This window comes from Chenopodium album, chromosome 8 (genome assembly GCF_948465745.1).
Source record: "Chenopodium album chromosome 8, dcCheAlbu1.1, whole genome shotgun sequence".
NCBI classification, from domain to species: domain Eukaryota; kingdom Viridiplantae; phylum Streptophyta; class Magnoliopsida; order Caryophyllales; family Amaranthaceae; genus Chenopodium; species Chenopodium album.
This window is the reverse complement of record NC_137841.1, coordinates 73,336,033-73,356,175: the sequence shown is the minus strand read 5'-3', so window position 1 is coordinate 73,356,175 and position 20,143 is coordinate 73,336,033. Positions and strand designations below refer to the sequence as shown.

Here is a 20,143-nt window from a genome sequence, read left to right as displayed (position 1 = left end):
ATTTGTCATCTTTCTTCCAAAAATTCGCGACATAGTTGAGTTTCAAGTCCTTGCACCCACCCAAAAGCGGAGGCATTATTCTTTTTCTTATACCCGGAGGAACCACATAGTATGAAATCACATCATGTGCCAAATTCTATGCAAGAAAAAACAATGGTAAATACGTTACTCCTTATGATACATAAAACAGAATTGGTTATTTGTACTGTATTAAGCTAAGCTAGAGGCCGAGTCAACAAACCTCAACAAAATGAACTTCCAAATGATCCAATAAATCTCTGAACTTTGAATAAACAAAATTTCCCAACAACTTAACAATGTTCTCATACTCGAAAGCATCATTATCATGGTTCCACTTCAAGTGAAGTTTAACCCTTGGATTACCAGGATTCATAGATAATTTCTGCAGTGCAGGAGCATCCATTATCTTTAATTCTTCCAACGGTAAACGAGTACAAGTATAAATCAAATTCAAATCCTTTAGTACTCTGTTTGAAATTTTAATACACTTTAATCCATAACATCTAGCCAAAAAGAGCTTCCTTAGCTTGGGAAAGTGCCCAAAATCGATCTCATGTAACCTTATATCGGTTAGTATAGCATCACATACGTCTAATTTGATTAACCCCTTGCTCGAGGCTAAATCATGGATAACACATGGTCTAACTCTTCCTGAAACATCATTAAACCTAAAGCGTTCAAGATTCGGGTTATCTAACTCTATCTTCTTGATTTGATTTTCACTGCATAAAAAAATGTCCAGAGTGACAAGTGTTTTGAGAGACGAGGCGTGTAGGGTGTCAATTTCACCTCGGCATCCTATTAATTTTAAGGACTCTAATAGGATGCAGTTAGTAGTGATGCTATCAACTACTTGTTGGTTTAAGTTTACTGTTTTTAAAGACAAGCATCTCAATGTAGGCCACCTCGTTTCGACACAAGAATTAAGCATACACCCCCTTAATTTCAACTCGGTTAATATAACTTGATGATCCCAGGAAGTTAAACATGATATAGGCAAGTTTGTACCATCGAAACTCTCATAATGATAGTCTTTCCAATTACCAATCGAAAAATTAAGCTTCTTGACTCGGAACTCATTGAGAGCACGTAGAATAAGTTTATTGACTAAGCAAACCAACGATTCTGAGATTTTGTAAGTAGTGTTTGTAAGATTCAATGTTGGGATATGGAGTTTAAGCTCTTCCAATATCATGATCTCGCCGTTACTGGTGCACTTGGACCGTCGTGTAAATATGTCATCGACTTTATTCAAGAGAAATTGTTGGTGAGATATTATTTCAGAATGATCAGAGGACTGATTCTGATGCTCAAATATGGAGAAGAAACTTTCTTCTAAACGTAAGCATGGGAGAGTGAGCCACAAGTTCTTCCATGATCTCGAGAGTATGACTGTTGCTGCTGCTTCTTTTGAAAAAAGGTAAGAGATGATGTGATGCCTTATATGTTCCGGTAATTCGGAGATTCGATCTTCGTTAATGGTGTCCTTCTCCATTGCTACTGTCACCCTCTTCTGCATTGCAAGCTCTTTATTTAAACCCTAATCGACTGTATAGGTTGTGCAAAGTATTATACTCCGTATATATGGTATTATGAGTGTGTTGTATTCACCGATTTTCAATTATCATAACTTAACTGAACTTATCTTAATTTATTACTCCGTAAAAAGAAAAAGTTTTAGTTATAATTTGTACTTGATAAACCGTATTCAAAACTAATTTTTTCTCGTACTCAATTACGGAGTGATTTGAACTTATCTAAGGGGGTGTTTGGTTCAAGCATATTAGGTATAAGGTATGGGATTGGAATGACCAAAACCCATACCTTGTGTTTGTTTCTAGAAATTTCATTTTTCAAACTCATACCTCAAACCCCCAAGGTATGGGTTTTTGAAACCCAAGGGGGGAGGGGGGTATGGCTCATACCCATACCTTTAGTTTAAAATTAAAAGTAAAACTATCATTCCTAGATAAAAACCAAACACATGAAATCAAGTATCAAGTTCCAACCCCATACCACCCAGGTTTCATTCCTCATTCCAAACTCATACCATTGTTTGAACCAAACGCCCCCTAAACAGTTTTGTAAAAAAAAAAACTTATCTTGTTAGAGTTTAAATAAATGAAAATAAAGTGAACAAAACAAACCTATATTAGTTTACGCTAAGGATGGATTATTGAAGTAGACGTCAGTAAATATAATTGTAGGCTGTTTGGACCGGGCTTTGTGTCAAGCTAATGTGCTTTGGGGTTACATAGTCCTGACCTACAAGTTACATATCCATAAGCCCATTATGCAACAACAATAATGATAACGGCCTGACCGGCCACTGCAAGTTGCAAGCATTAGTAGTTTAGTACCAAAATTTGGCAAAGTCTAGGAACTGTGTACATCAACTGAGTAAAAATGCACAAGAAAACATCTTATGAGCTTTTGTAGACCTTAATCTTCAAAAAGTTCTAGATCATAACTTCACATATCTAAATATGTCAAACGATATATGATGGAAATCACAGTGCAATTTTCTTCTTTTTCTTGTTAACCTTCCATTGATTGATAACATACTGAATTACCTCTTCTAGAGTGGCCTTCCTGTTCTCTTTGTAGTTCCAAAGCTCGGGTACTGGATAACGCCCGCTTGCATTGTATTCATTCACTTCAACCAATGCCTCATCTACCGCTTTGTAGGCCTCCTCGCCCCATTCTTCCTTCAAAACTTCCAATTTTTCATCATTTTCATCAATCACCTCCTGCATAGTTTGGAAAAGTAGTGCTGAGAAAAATAAGGATACTTCATTCCGACAATTTTCATGTAAAAATATGGAAATTATATGACATACAGTTAGTTTTCCATTTATGGTCTCCTGCTTGAAAGGTTGCCACTCAGGATCACTTATATCCTTTTGCCACGACGAACATAACTCCACAGACTTTTCTTCCCAGTGTCCAAATTTCGCGTCCCAATTTCCACTGTGAAACCTCATAGAACAAGCATCTCTAAATGGCTTGAGATTGACCTCTCCCATTCGTTTGATCCCAATGTTCATCCTAGGTCTCTGCATGGATATTAAACCCTGCAAATTGAGGTGGAAGGTCATACAACACGTATAGATTAAAAGCACAAGTTCAATAAGACCGTGATTTAAATCTAAATCGATCAAAAATAGTACTTCAATAGCAGCTTTGCGAGCAACTTGTAGCTCACGGTTACTCCTTAGCTCTTTCACCATTAGAATTTGATTGTCCATTTCCAAGTTCTCCAGAAGCTCCACTTTTTCCTCCATTTCTTTTCTTAAATTATGAATCTTAGTTCTTAAATCTTCCAGATTTTGCATTTGCAGCTCCTAAAATAAATTTTTAAAAGCCAAAATTGTGACATCTTAATATTACAACCATATATATTATAGTGCATAAACCAAACATAAGATGAGGCATTCAAAATCTTACCGCCTCTCCTACAGTAGAACAGTTCATCTCTTCCACGACTTGGACCTTCGAAACCTCAAGCTCCTGTGGTTGAAAGTTCAGTCTACTCTTAGGAGGCTCACTACAGCATTCAACAATGTCTATTTCAGTAGTGTTCTTAGCTTCTTGCACCAACTCATTCTGCTCCTTGATCAACCTTTCTAATTTCTCCTTTTGAGAACCCAAATCACATTGTAGCTTCTCATTTTCAAGCTTCATGTTGTCAGTCTTTTTCAATTCTGCAAAATACTTACGAACATGATTTGTAAATATGAATTCAACACATTGCAAACTAGTGTTGAAAATGACCATCAGGTCATGAAGAAAGCAGTGTCAGAGTGGAGTAGAGAAAACCAAATGACATTCAGAAGTTTTTGTAAACTTAAGAAGCCAAAATTGGTGCTTATTAACTTATGTGGCCTCTATGAAGGAAACTCGATTCATCAAATATGTGATCTAAGAAGGATCATAATACTATGCAGATGAGTTCACCCAATCATATATATGTTGAAATTAAATTGAATTATAAGAGAGTGATCAGTTAATAGAAACATGTCAAATATATATAAAGACAGTTGTTAAACCTTTTTCTTTTAGCACCATGGAATAAAATTATACAAGTAAATTTATTACCTTTAAGATATGCTTCAAGCCCTTGTTCTTTCTCTGCCATCAATTTGTTAATGGTTGCAGATTTCTCCTCAATGAGTGTCTCCTTTTCTGCGTTCTGTGTCATCAAAGTTCTGATCACTGCAGATTTCTCGTCATTAAGTCGTTCTTTTTCCATGATTAATATGTTCATACATGTTAATCTCTCATCAAGAAGCCATTCTTTCTCCACAAGCAGCCGGTCATTGTCAGTAATTTGCGCCTTCAGACTGTTGATGACTGAAGATTTCTCATTAATTAGCCTCTCAGTCTCTTCCTTCAATGTGTTCATTCTTTCGGTGGACTCACAAAGCATTTGTTCTTTCTCTTCTGTTAAAGCAATGATGCGCGCAGACTTCTCATCAAGCAGTAGATCTTTGTCTACATTCTCAGACACCAATACACTAATTGCTGCAGACCTCTCTACAAGCAACTTTTCTTTCTCTTCCATCTGATTTTCTATATCTTTGGTGTTCTTTTCTTCCAATTTCATCAACTTGAAGTTCTTGTAATCTAGCTCTCTGACAAGTTTTACCACAAGATTCCGCAATTTTTTAATCTCATCTTCTTGAGTGTAGATTTCCATTTGTAAACCTTGTGTAAAAAATGAGCCGCAGCTGCAAATTAAATGATATACTTAAGTAATGTAAGAGATCAGAACTTCAGTCCGGACTTAAAATCATCCTTATCCTGAATACTGAACACATATATGGAATGGAATGCATATTCAGTGAAATAGTTCGATAACATAAAAGATGTCAATGGTTAGGTGAATTAATAGAAAATCAAAATTCATCAACTTTATACTCCTAAGCTATTGAAAATGATTCAGCAGAAAGAAGGTAATCGCGCCTTTCAAATCATAAAATGAAACAGAGGAACCAGACTTATAAATGTTACCTGTAAAACTTAATATGATATGCTACAGATAGGAATTACTAAAATTCATTTATTCTCATGCGTTAAGTAAAGTGGTACAAGGAGAAAAGCATATAGTACAATAAAGGCCTGTTGTACTAGTAGTACAAGAGATAAGTAAAAGTCTTGATGGTGTGTCTGATACAACATACAAGCCCTTTTACATGCAACTGGACTGAACTATCTCAATGCTACATTTGTGACAAGACATTTTTATAGTCTGGTTAAATTTATACTTTTAATGTTTCAATTGTAAAGGCGATGCTGAGATATTAATCAATATTTATTAGTGAGAAAATTAGTACATGTTTATTTGAAAACACCCCTTCCCATCTGTATTCTTGAATTTCTCTCGTTCCCATCAATTCTATGAAAGATGAAATATATATATTTATAAGTGAAGAAAATAGCATATATTTAGCTGAAAACATCCCAATATGGAAAGAGATTGATCAAAGTCTTGACAGTTGAATGCTAGTGTTCACAGGAGTAAGGACAGCATCTGGTTTTGAGGGGGATTTTATGATGAAAATTTATTAACTTCGAGCTTAATTGCAAAATCTTGAGCTTTATCAGTCTTTAAATTCTTTAGATGATTGAGTTTTCTGTAAGAGCCTAAATGGGCAGTAAAGTATACAGATCAAAAATTTTACTTGTTAAAAGAAAGTGAAGCAACAGATTGACAAGAAACAACAGTAAAATAACAAACTTGAATTTTTGACTAACTGAAAATAACAAACTCGAATTTCTTGTCCTATGAATATTCAATCTGTACCAGAATTGAAGTAGCTCTATATGACTTTACAGTAACTGTAAGTCCATAAAAACTCTATACTGAGTTCTGTAGCACGTATATTTACATGATCTTGTGATTTTGAACTTTGAAGGTAATATGGATGTTAAATTGAATGACCATAAAAGACGAGAAGTAAAGAGCTAAAGGGAGAGCAATGCAGAAAAAGAAAAATTTGTTAACAGAATTTTGAAATAATTAGCAGGTTGCAAACTTGCAACTAGAAAGACATGAAAAAGATATAACACAGTTAACAAAACTGACCAAGGTTTTACACATTTACTCAATAAAACATCATAAACAGCTTGAGTTTCAAAGTTCTGCAATAGTTTTAGAATTATATTTCTGCTGGTACTGTAATCACTGTAAGCTCTTAAATCTTACACAGATTATTCCAGCAATAGATTGTTGCATGATATTGATCTTGTCACAACTTCCACCGACTTTCTTGAACTGGCTTAATCTTAAACTTTACTCACGGCACTTGAACATCTGTATTACATACAAGCCACATGCCCTTCTCTTCATTAAACTATATCTCATCTTCTTTTTTCACAGAAGCTACCTGAAAATCTTCATTCGTATCCATGTAAGACAACAATTTCCAACCTAACAAGGATTTACTTTTCTCTGTTCAAGCTCTTGCAGCAAGTAAGAAATAAAAACTTACTTCTTTCCAGGGCGTTTGAGTGTGATGGAGAGGAAACAGCATCTTTGGAGGGCAGAAGATATGAGTCTGTGCTTGATCGTAAAAATCCTAATACATTCCACCTCCCCTCCAAGGATTCCTCAAACATGTCAGGCTCAGCTTTAGGAAGCTTTAATGATTCTCCCATGTTTTGATCTTGCAACTTCATTCATACAAAAAATTTCATGCATGAGGCAATCATACAAGAAACATAACAAAATTTTCAATCCACTTAATAGCCTTCAACTTTCATAATCATAAACAGAAAATTATAGGTTGTGAAAAAAGTGCAAGGGAGATGGTTGTGCTGAAAACTAATCAGGTTTCGGCATCAGAGTGGCAACAAAACCCAGAATAAAGAATAATAGTGGAAGATGCCACTAATCTAAGATGCTGCCATGAAAACCAGTGGCATTATTAACTGGTGAAAATTTTGTGAAGTCCGACAGAACGATAAGATCATGACCTAGCCTTTAAGCCCTCAAGTATCAAGGATAATGACAGAATTGTAACTGGTTGACCTACATACGAAGAAATGGGCTGCCAAACTAACATGCTATATCCTAAACTAGAGTAGCATTACTCGTCCATACAAACAAATATTCTATGAAGTTAAATTAAATAAGCACTTAGACCTTCAAAGTCTAAACAACACAAAGTCATGACGAATAAGCAAGATTTATAGGCATAAACAGCACCATCAACCAGAGAGGAATTCACCAGGCTACAAGACAGATATAAGAAGGTTATGATGTAGGAAACCTCTTTCTGACAAGTAGAAAGATTGTTTCAGAAGGACCAAAATACAAACACACTCATAAAGCACAAGCCTTAAACATCAGATTGTAATGTCTCTGGTTCGTAAAGAGTAACTTAGGCTTCTCATAAGGTGGTAGGCGTAAAGATTTCCCATGCAAGCATAATACAAGGTAAGAATATTTACCATTTTATTTTCTGATGCTGAGAAAATTTGCCCTTTGGAATTATGAACTTTGGAGTCCTTTAACTTTTTTGCAGGTCCACCTTTATCTACCAAATAATCCAGATACCAAGCAGTACTTTCCTCCTTGATTTTTAAGCTTTCAATACTCCCACAATTGAGACGTTTTGTCTCCCTGCGCTCCTCTGTTTGCTTTGCCAGCTCCTCTTGATCTTGCAACTCATGCTTAAACTTTTCAGTTGGTTCCACGATGCATTGGGTCTTACTCTTTTCTACAAAAAATTAAAGAATGTCAGACGGATTAAAAAAAATTAAAACAAATAAATAAAAACAAGTCATTCCTCCCATCTTCCCTCCACTCTAAACCAAACCAAAAAGAAAAAAATAAAGATGGAACTGTGATGTGGTCCAAGGTAGACTGCCAAATCCTTATGGTGATATGGTCTAGCAAAACATAGGAATGCCACCATAAAAAAAAGGATGAGATGACAACTTTTAGAGGCTAAAATGACCAAAAACTTGGTTTTGTTTAGTCATTAGTGTTAATTAACTTCATGACTAATCTAAATGGCATCAGCATCATATTCTCAAAAAAAAACAAACCTGCATTATAAGATTCAAGTAATATTTGGTTCTCTGCATTCAATTTGCTGATAGTCGCAGACATTTTGTCCAGTAGTTTATCCTTCTCCATGTCCTGTGCTATCGATTTTTCAACTGCTGCATATTTTTCTTTGAGAAGCTTGTCCTTCTCTTTCATTAGAATATTGATACTTGCCAATTGTCCAAGTAGTCTCTCTTTCTCTGCCATCAGCTCACCAATTGCTTCAGACTGTTCATTGTCTTTTTTTCTTTGAACTTCCCAGCACTGGATTATGTACTGAATTAATTCTTTCAAATCAGCCCTTCTTCCCTCTTCAAAGTTCCAAAGTTCATGCATAGAAGACTTCATATTGGGATTGTATGTTCTAAAATTCACTAGTGCATTAACAACGGCTTTGTATGCTTCTTCACCCCATTCTTCTCTTAACTCTACGAGTTTCTTGTCATTTTCATCAGCAACCTCCTGCATCTTCCAAATAAGAATCATATGGTTGGTAGACTTTTACGCAAATAATCACTTACTGACATTGGTTTTCTACCTTTATTCTTACGAAACAGGACTGTAGACATAACTATAATATAAGCTTCTAAGCAAGCACAAAGTCACAATTAGGAACTGAGAGATTTTTACAGACTTACACTCAATTCCCCACTGATGATGTCTTTCTTGAAGGGATTCCAGCTAGAATCATTAACATTTTCTTGCCATAAATAATATAATTCATTGAATTTTTCCTCCCAGCTTAAGCTGCAAAATTTCTTAGAACATACATCTCGGAAAGGTTGTGGATCAATCTTCCCCACTCTCTTGATCCCAATTTTTGTTCCATTGCATTCCATAGTTAGGAAACACTGTTTGAGATGACAAACAACAACAACAACAACAGCCAAAAAAAAAAAAAAAAACATAGTCAAAATTAATGATAATCCACTTCTTATTTAGATAAAAAAAAAAATTGAGAAAGTGGAAGTGCATATATGGAACACCCTTCTCATATCTTAATATGGATCAATGAAAAATATATGTTTTTACAAAGAAAATAGAAGGGATCGATGCTGGGAGATAGACATAAAAGGATGAGGTTGGTAGAAGAATGAAAAGTAACTATACTTTGATGGCTTCCGTTCTTGCAGCTTTCAGCTCTTCGTTCCTTGAAGACTTATTCGATGTAAGAGTTTGATTAAGGCTTTTAAGTTGATTCATTGCTTCCCCTTTCTCGTTAAGTTCATTCCTCAAAAACTCTAGCTGTGCTTCAAGATATTCATTCTGCGACTGCAAGTGTTGCAACTGAGAAATATACACTTTCAATTAGGCTAAATCATCCATGTCATCATCATACAAGAGAAAAACATTTCTATACAAAAGTAATAAGATAGGACGGAAGACATGATTATCAACACAATTGAAGGTGGAGAAGAGAAATAAAATTCACGAAAACAAGGTAGTAAACTGGTAAATTATACTACTATGAACAAAACATATGTGAACACCTCAGTGAAGAAAGTAGCAGAACTATCAACTATCTACCTATAACAAAGAAGCAACTCCAGGGATAATCAATATCCTGCAGGCTGCAGTACAGCTTTCAGTACCACATTTTACTCATCAAATACTTGTAAATTTTCATAGGCGCTTACCTTCTCCAGATTATTTTGCAGGTTGTCATGCTTGTCAAAGGACTCATTTAATCGATTTTCTGGGACAGTCAGATTGAACTCTGGAGATTTGAAACAAGTATTAGCATTTGTAGATTTGGTAGTCACAATCCTGAGTCCCTTTCCTTTTACAGTCAGAAGTTCCTCCTGTTCCATGGTTCTAGTATCCAATTTTTGCTGCTGAACTTCTAATTCATGTCTGATTTTCTTCATTTCTTGCTTCAAATGTTCACATTTTCGCATCTCTGGACATTCAAAGATGGAAAGACGTTAACAAAGAGATAATCTTCAGGCTAGGAAAACCCCTTTATAAAGAAAGGGGAGAAGAAGTTGGGGGTTTAGTAAGAATCTATCTAGCAAAAGGCTGAATATAAGCTGCAGTTCTACTAACAAATTGTTTGTGACAGAAGAATCATTATTACTTAAGAGACAGTTTTCCTTTTTCATTATTAACACTTAACAGCATGCTATATGAAAATACAAATCTTTTGGGAAAACAGAACCAAGATTTCTCATCGGTCAAAGATTTGGACAAACATTTTTGTACATACTGCATAGTACATGATCACTGCACATGTCATTCATCTTTCAGAATAGAGGGCTTATACATTAGTTTTGCTAATTGCTAAATTTGATCACCTTCGACGAAAATTTCGTGTAGCCTATGTTTTTGTGCCATCAACGAGCCGATTACAGCAGATCTCTCACCAAGAAGCCTATCTTTCTCTTCAATTAAAGAGCTCATTGTAGCAAATCTTTCAAGGCTTAGACCTTCCTTCTCCATCAATAGATGGTTCTTGTAATCTAACTCATTGGCAAGTCTCACCACAGTTCGACGCAGACTGTTTAACTCCCCATTGTTGTCATCTGCCATAGTGAATACTGCCAGAACTACTAATTAAATCTTGTTAACAGGACAGCAATTTCATATATTATAGGCTAACTTGGTAACATGGTTTGAAAGTCAGACCAGGATCAAATGACAGCATAATGACTGCTAACCTATTACGCAGCACATAATGTCCTGCGTAATGATACAATTAAAGTTTTGAAAGAAAACTGTTAAGATGCAGGCCAAACACACAGCAAATAAAGTAGCAAGAACAACAGATACCATAAGCAATATTACATGTTTCAGCAAATTGGTTAATTGGTCATACTCACAGCTGCAAGGCCTGCAACTATGATTTCCTGATACTATTTCAATTGGCAATATGAGCAAATAGCGGATTTCTTTATACTATGGTAAACGGCCACATAAACAAGAGTACAAGAACAAGAAACACGCCCCCCCCCCCCCCCCCAACACACACACACTTCAATAAAAAGCTTTGGCGCCGGTTAAATCAAGGTGACATATCAAAGAATGGACACCAGACCAGGTGAAAATAAATAAATAAATAAATTTTTTTAAAAAAAAGGGCATGAATTAACTTGGAACCCACCAGGCAACCATTTGGACAGTGTCAATACAACATTAAACAATCTACCATTAGTCCATTACTGAAACCATTGACAGTGTGCTTTTTCTTTCATTCATTTAGGACTAACTAAAACCACCAACAAATTGCTACAGTCGCCCCATAAACTACATTAGGTGATCAAATTTGTGCTAAACTAATACACATTCTATCATATTAGGACTTTTTCACAAAAATATATATGAAGATTATGGACAATGACTAAACAGAAAACTGAACAATCCTCTATAACTGATTAACTGGGTCTATAAATTTCACATTGAAAATCATAATTTTAATTCAACAAACAAACATAATAAAAATAATAGTAGCAAATTTAAATTTACACGTTAACATTAGCCAACTTGCAAATTTGAGTTAATTTTGACATGATCAGTAATGAAAATAATAGTAGCAATTAACAAAATTAAATTTAGAGCTGAAAAATGGGTACACTGACCAAATTGGAAAGAATAATTATCTTTTGAATGGCTGTTAAAAAAAAGGAACAATTAGCATAGAATTAAAAATTAATTATACAAAAGAATTGAGATAATAGCAATACCAAGTGCCAAAAACAAGGTTTGTTCTTTCTTCTGTAGTTCTGTTAGAGAGAGAAAATTCAGAGGACAATATGTGTGTGAAGTGTGATCACACTTTAACAAATTAGATGCCATTTGTGAAATTGGCGCTCTTTACTGATATTTTTGGTTTTTTTTTTTTACTACACATTATCCTTGCGTTAAAAAAATTATGTAATACTTCGTAATTTCGTGTACTCGAATCACCACCACAGCCTCCAGAGTCCAGCAACACAATGTTCACTGCTGATATCGAACCCTCCACGATCACTCGAACCAACCTAGACTCCATCACCACCACTAAGACCAGGCCAACTAAACCATCTGCTACTTGATCTCACTCGTTAATTATTGCTTATTTTTTATCCTTCCCATTTAGTGTTTAATCGTCTTGGACTAATCTTTGCACTTATATACTACTTGTATATAATCGTTTCTTGACGAAGGGAATAGGTGTTGGAGAAAACTCGTAGCATAAGGGCAGACCAATATGTGTATGAAATTGTACTAAGAAACAGTTTATATGGAATGGCTTAGCATATGTTTCATTTGGTTGGTAGTTCAGCTGCTTTGGACCTAAGGGAGAAAGGGAACAAAAGCAATCTTAGACATTCAGGCTACAAACCTAATCTTGTAATCGAACATTCATGGTGGTTTTGTAGGCGCATGTAAAGATTAATGTCAGACATATAGGTCCCTTACCAAAGGAGAGCACAACAGAACGAGGAACAGGGTAATGGGGTCTAAACTGAAACAAACCGAGCAAGACCTTAACAGCCATAAAGTGGCTCCAGATTAAACAGATTATGAAGGGCCATGCGGTTGCTCACTTGCTCTATCTAACAAACAAGCATTTCGGCTAAATGCATCTTGAGATTTTTAACCAAGACATAAATGCATTAGGATGAAATAAGACAGCACCACATTGCAAATTTTATCATCGAACAGACTAACAGCCAGTTTTCCAGTACAGACAAATCATTAAGGTCCAAACAGGAAATGATATGGTCTAAATGTCTGTATTCCAGGCCACCAACAAATAATGAAACAGGTGCCTGATTTACAGGGGTGAGGGGGATAAAAAATTGTTGTTTCAATACATATTATTAATGGAAAACATTTCTGCTTGCCGAAATGCCTCCTGCATGTGAAGCTGTCAAACCCAATGTTTTGCATGCTTTACCCTGCATCGAATCAGCATAATTGTTTTTAGGTCAGTTTATCATACAATAGGCGTTCACAAATATAATCCTCAAGAGAGATTTCAAACATTGGTAACCATTCCATACCAATTTCATACTTTCATAATTGCATCAGTCCAACAAGATATACACCATGAAATAAATTTCTGCACCAAATTTGACAGTTGAGGCATTAGATCATAAGCATAACAGAACACTTGTAGGGATAATTATTCTCAGAAAGCAATGAAAACTACAATAAACAGCACCTGAGAACCCATAGAAAAGGCATACCACGATTAAAAGATTTGGATGTCAGTTGGAAAAAAATAATTAGATTATTAGAGTGATACTGCCTCCACCTCACAATTAACATGTGTTTTTGTACATAATTGAGTGAAAAGTATAGAGATACAATTGGGAGTGGGGCCATACTTTAGAGGGGGGAAAATAAACTTTCAAAAAAAAAAAAAAAAAAAGATAATGTAATTTGAGGGACATCTTAAATGAAAATATGTTAAACATAATTGTGTAATGGAGAAAAAACTACACGCGGTTTAATCTCATTAAGCAAAGTTCCTCAAACACGAAGATCATTTGGTCTCAATTCTCTCACGTAACTTAACTTACAATGGTGCTTTACAGAAGCAGAAAATTCATCATTGATGCAAAAAAATGCATCAACTTCATGGTCCTAAACTACGCATTAAGGATTTGATAAGAGAGAGAGAGGACAAACAATTCAGTATGGAGGAATATTACTTGAAAATTTCAATCCATTTGACCTAAATTCCGTGAACAAATGCAAGAGTTGCATATACTAACCTGGAGTTCAACCCCTAAACCTCTTGTAATCCTTCCATTTGTTCAATATATATGATACTCCTTCCTGTAATGTAGCTTTCCGGCCTTCTTTGTTATTCCATAATTCAGTAATAATGTATCGACCACTTGGGTTGTACTCATTAATTTCCTTCAATGCAGTTGTAACAGCATCGTAAACATCATCACCCCACTCTCTCTTCAGATCTATCAGCTTCTCATCAGTAACATCTATTACTTCCTGTGAAAAGGATAATTCGGTATTTAATAAGCTGACTTCTGTGAATGCAAATTAAAGCAAACTTTATCCATTTATACTTAAAAATACAATTTTTATATTTTAAATAATATATGCAAAGCATCTCCACCAATTAATCCATTCCCACAAAAAAAAAAAAAAAGAAGTTTCAACTTTTGAGAGGCAGAGAGAATAATATCACCCACAGCTAATAATTTCAGCAAGACAGCAACCGCTTGGACACAGAGAATCCAAAAACAACACAGCTTAAAAAATGCAAAAGACAAATCTTTAACTCCTCCTATGACGACAGCAATGCAAGCTTTATGCAGATGATGATGATACATAGCTATAGAATAAATCATGATGAGAAGACCAAGAATCACACCAGTGAAGCTATAAATTTATAATATATAACATGAAGACAAAATTATTACACACATACCTTATGCTCACCATTAACCCGAACCACCTTAAAAGGATGCCATTCAGGATCCCGGAGATATTCATCCCACAAAGAACAGAACTCTGCAGCTTTGTCTTCAGCTATGTCTTCGGGATATTTTCTCTTGCAAGCTTCCTGGAAAACTGCACTATCTAGTTCTCCCATTCTTTTGACACCAATAAAGCCACGATTTGACATCTCTTTCAAACCCTTGTATTCAAGTAAGCAGTGTTAGGATTAGGGAGTGTGAAAAGGATAGGCAAGACACAAGAAAATGTGACCAGTGCAGAATCTAAATTTTAGCTCTTATTGCATACATTTATCAATTCCTTACGAGCATCCTGGAGCTCCTCATTGCTCATGCGTTCAGTCACAACAAGAGTTTGATTCAAAGACTCCACCTCCTCTAGGTTTTCTTCTTTTTCTCGCAAATCTTTGAGCATCGAGTCTACTTTTTGTATTACCTCCATGTCTCCTTCATCACCCACGTGCTTCATCACATTTAATTTCCCTCTTAGTTGCTCAATTTCCAGCTCAAGTGCTTGCTTCGCCTCCAGCTGATTTTGAAGTTGCAAAATCCGTTTGTGTAGATCCTCCTTTTGTTTCTGTTATCAAGACAAAGAATTTGGTTTCAAAATTAAGACAATGTTGTGTCACAAATCATAAATTTACAAAGTAACACTGTCATACAGCACTCGAAAGTCAGAACAGTCACCAACCTTCTGCTCTTCAGCCAACTTCAGCACATTCTCATCAGCCTTTTGTTGCACGATTGATGCATGTTGAAGTGAGTCGTTTTTCACAGCATTCTAAACAGAGAACAAATCAATATATCAAGGTCTTATGCAGAAATCATGAACAACTGCTAAGAGGCACTATAACGCAATTTATCTAATAAAATTTATATCAGATTTCTTGTAGAATACGGAGTAATAAATTATACCTTTTCAATCTCCTCTTGGAGTTTTTTTCTTTCAGTTTCATTATTTGCTTCACGCTTCTCTAACTCGTGCACACGGACATCTAGCTCTGTTTTCTCAGATTCTAGTTGCTGCTTAAGCTTGGAATGGTCATTAAAGATTTTTTGAAAATGATCTCGAGCACTCAGCTGAATCTTCTTAATCTCTGATCAACACAAACCCCAATGAATACACATAGTGAAAAGCAACACAAAATGAACACATCAGAGACTAGACTAAATTGAAAAGAAACTATGATGCTCTATACACCGTTTGAGAGAGCTAGGACAACAGAATGTTCACTCACTGATCATCCAGTAATTCTGTAGTATTCTAAGGTCTTAGCTAGCACTTAAACCAATATTGAAGCTTCTGAATAGAGTGATTAGAGCCCAAACAATAAGCCAGTTCCTTTATCAGCAGAGAACAGTTAACATCTTCTAGCTAAGAAACATTCAAATCAAATGTTTGATCAAGAATCCTAGACAATGCAATAAAAGTACTGTAAAAAGGAAAATATCTGCTCCATATGAATATTTCTCCCAGAAAGAGATGATCACAAGAGTCTCAAACAGCTATGATTACACACTTACACTTTATATCTCTAATAAGATTCGTGGTGCACAAAGTATAACTTAAATGTGAAGATAAAAAATTAGAATAGCACTTAAAATCATGGTGCATACACAAGATTGTACGAAGTAGTAATTATTAGTACCTTCATTATATGCCTGATGAAGCTTGTCTTTCTCTTCTGCCAGCTTGTTGAAGTTGTGGGAAGTCTCAGTAAATTTTGTCTCTATTTCCTTCAAACTCTTCTTCTTAGATTCAAGCACAGTTGTCAGATTTGAGACAAGCTTGCCAGCCTTTCGAGCTATTTCTGCTTCAAGCTCGGACACTGTTTTCACGTCTCCAATCTTCCGCAGATGCTCCCCAATAATCCCAGGTGAATCATAATCATCAGCACGAGCAACCCAGGCGTACAGCCCAAACTTTTCAGTATCCTTTGCTTGCCAATGCTGTTTTCCATGTTGATTTAATTCATATTCTTTCTCAAATGCCAATGCATTGTTCAAACCCAGCCAGTCTTTGTTGAATTCCACTGCAGCAGTACCAGAATGGCCTCTAAAGTTCCACAAGGGATGGACTCTCTTGGGGTTGAACCCTCTAGCTCTCAACTCATCCCTCAATTTTGAACCACTTTCCCCTACAAACCTGCCCTCTCTGAATCGAGTAGGAATGTTCACCACTATTCCTGTCCAAGGCCATACAAACTTGTCATCATGGTCACAATCAACTACAGCAGCATCACCATTAGCCTGTTTCGACGAGCTAGCTTGATTTCGTACTTCATCTTCCAAAAATTTAGCAAGCCCAAGGTGATTTGCCTTCTCCCTTGCCCTTTTCTTATTTGAACTTGCATTTCCAATCCCTGAAGCATGTTGAAGCAATTCTTTGTAGAGAAAGTCCCGCTTCCTTTTCCCCGGGCAGTATGGACAAGTATACTTTTCTTCTGAGACTTTCAATTTGGAACTTCCCTTCTTAAGCTCTTCGAATGTTTTGTCTCCATACTCTTCTATTTCAGATTCACTAATGTCAGTGTCCTCCTCTTCAGAGCTATGAGCCATGAAATCCTCACCTCTTTGCGATCACAGCACAAACTCAACAAGCCTGTAATAATATAAAGGCATATTTCAGAACTTAGAAACAACAAAACAGAAAGGTACTCATTAAATTAGCACCTCCACTTTAAACCAAAATCATCCCATTGAAGTAAACAGAAGATATTTCTCAGTTCCTATTATTGTAAAACCATCTTCCCACCCCCCACCATTTCCCTTCTATAGTTCTATTAACCATGGTTCACCAAAAAAACAAATTGTTCAAACTAAGGCTGCAGCCAAATCAACTAAAAACCACTAAACCAGAAAACCCTTAACCAAAACCTCGCCGTTTAGAGTCAAATATCGTTTCGATTCTTTCGAATGCACTACATATCAGAAAACCCTTAACCAAAACCTCATCATATAGCGTCGATTATTGTATTGAAACCTATCCAGCAAACTTCCTATGTACATTTAGTCAGTAAACAACAAACAACCAAATATCATTCACAATTTTTCCCTCAAACTTCAACTAAACCAGGATTTAAATAAATAATTTATCCAACAAACCAAAACAACAATTCACTCCTACATCAACAATATATACAGGCATAAAAAGAAGATATTTCTCTTTTCCTATTACTGTGAAACAACCCCCCTCCCTTTCAGAGTCGAATGTCGTTTCGATTCTTTTGAATACACTCCATATCAGAAAACCCTTAACCAAAAACCCTCATCATATAGTGTCTAATATTGTATCAAAACTTAACCAGCATATTACCTATGTACATTTAGTCACTAAACAACAAACAACCAAATATTATTCACAATTTTCCCTCAAACTTCAACTAAACCAGGATTTAAATAAATAATTAATCCAACAAACCAAAACAACAATTCACACCTACATCAACAAATAACAAAAAAAAAAAATACTAGCCACACAATAAATCAACATATTTAGATTTTTGGGAAGCTACATTTCAGTTCCAATGTTAAAACCCTAATTACAAACATTTAAAATAAAACCCCCAAAAACTGTCAAATTCAAAGATTCCAATCCTTCCTTACTTAAAATCTAACAAACAGAACAAACAAAACCCCTTCAAAATCATACCCAGAAATTAAAATTACAGGAATAACAGCTAAATACCTCAGATTTTACTCAAAATTTCGGAAATCCTTCAACCATGCACAATGCTGGAAATCCGCCAACAACCAAAAACAAAGCTGAAAATTGAGAAATTCTGGAGTAAAGAGGAGAGAGAAAGAGTAGAAAATTGAGATTTGCGAGCTAAATAAAATAGAGATTCGTGATCAATGAAAATCTGGGAAAAAATTGAAGACGATTTAGAGAGTTTGGGGAGGTTTTGGGGAAGAGAGTGGGTTACTGAAAGCAGTGAAAGGTGACACTGATAAAAATGACAAAACGTTGAAAAAAAGTTAAAAGTTGATTTTGGGGATGCCGTTTTACGGGGAAAAACGCGCTGTTTTGAGCGAGTATGATGCCAAGTCAGATTCGGTAAACTACTCTAATTTCAAGGTTTTTACAAGGAGGACGATTGATACAATTGTGCGTATACTGCAAAGTGGGCTGGGGTTTAAATGTGGTTCACATATTTAACATTTCTTGGAGAGGTTTCCCCTCTAAACCAAACCCAATTTAGATTTTATGACGCGTAAACATAATAATTAAGCATAAGTTGAGTTTTAAAATAGACCCATTCTAGCGGATTTTATCGAACTCGATTCGGACACCCGAATTGATACCTCTACATAGCACTGTCAAAACGGTTTGACAGTTCGGGTTCGATTCGGTTTGAAATCGGGTCGGTTTGAAATCGGTTTAAATGTATCGCGGGTTGGTTTCAGTTCGGTTTAAATAGTTATCGGTTCGATTCGGTTTCGGTTTAATCTTGAGCGGTTTTAATTCGGTTCGGATTGTAAACGGTTCGGTGTAAACGGTTTTATACCGGTTCGAACAGTTTCGGGTTGAAAACGGTTTCGAGTTAGAAACGGTTCGGTTCTTTTTCGGTTCAGTTTTATTTTGGTTCGGTTTGTTGACGGGTTCGCCTTTTATACGATTTAACGTTATTCGGATCAGTTCCATTTCACGTTTACTAAATTATGGTTCAGAACGGTTTTTTATTTCAAAAAGTCGGTTCTTAATTGGGTCGTTTGGATTCGGGCAGTTAAACAATTTTGGTTTGAAATTTCATAGTACTTGCTAACTAACCTTTTGCTCGTTAGCAAGTTTTATATCAAGCCGAGACTTCATCACTTCATATTTAGGCATTAGGCATTATATTATATACAAATTCTCATCGATTTTAAAAATACATATCATGTTATTTTCAAGTTTAGTCATACTGATGTTACTAGTTTATTACGAAGTAACGTATATTATAAAAGTTTAGTGTATTAATGAATTATTATTGTTTTACTATCACATTGTTAGTTGCTTCTTATTCAATCATCTAATTGATGTGTCATAATCATGATTTGATGAGTTATTGTGAGATCAAAATTACATTTTGATTTACAGACAGTTCAGTTTATTAACGGTTCGGTGCAAACGGGTTGCAGTTTGTTAACGGTTCAGTGTAAACGGTTTTTACCTCGGTTCAAACGGTTTCGGGTTAGAAACGGTTCGGTTCTTTTTCGGTTCGGTTTGCTTTCGGTTCGGTTTAAAACTGCTTCGGTTTGTTAACGGGTTCGGTTCTTATACGGTTTGACATTATTCGGATCGGTTCGGTTTCGGTTTTACTTAAATACGGTTCGGGTCGGTTTTCGATTTTACAAAATTGGTTTTAAATCGGTTCAGTTTTCATTTGGGTCGGTTGGTTTCGGACAGGTAAACGGTTTCGGTTTGAAATTTGACAGCACTACCTCTACATAATACTTCATATTTTTATGCATTAATGCTACTTAAGTGTTACTCCCCCCATTTCTAAAAGATGGTTACAATCTAACGTGAAAATGGTGCAATTAAGAAAACGAAAGTACCATAATTTGTATACATGGAGTTATAAAGGATTTTTTAGCATCGGGTGTATGTCTAAAGTTCCTTGGATTACTATTGGAATTCTTGAGAAATTCCAACAGCGTAAATTAAGGACTT

The 20,143-nt window shown here is 35.6% G+C and overlaps 2 protein-coding genes across 2 annotated transcripts; both read right to left on the bottom strand.

Annotated features, from left to right (window-relative positions):
- Positions 1-232: 232 nt before the first annotated feature.
- On the bottom strand, positions 233-1,540 carry LOC145555488 (putative FBD-associated F-box protein At1g32375). Its single transcript, XM_081617226.1, has one exon. It carries the CDS (start codon positions 1,538-1,540, stop codon positions 233-235), a length of 1,308 nt encoding a protein of 435 aa, XP_081473352.1.
- An 11,138-nt stretch (positions 1,541-12,678) lies between these two features.
- Positions 12,679-18,460, bottom strand: LOC145642346 (protein INVOLVED IN DE NOVO 2-like). The gene is made up of 9 exons (XM_081693483.1): positions 18,176-18,460; positions 16,137-17,089; positions 15,403-15,584; positions 15,179-15,268; positions 14,777-15,064; positions 14,460-14,669; positions 13,780-14,017; positions 13,063-13,121; positions 12,679-12,957 (listed from the first exon to the last, which is right to left on the bottom strand). The coding sequence occupies exons 2-7, from the start codon at positions 17,044-17,046 to the stop codon at positions 13,787-13,789; spliced, it is 1,911 nt and encodes a 636-aa protein (XP_081549609.1). The 5' UTR covers positions 17,047-17,089; positions 18,176-18,460; the 3' UTR covers positions 12,679-12,957; positions 13,063-13,121; positions 13,780-13,786.
- Between the last annotated feature and the right edge of the window lie 1,683 nt (positions 18,461-20,143).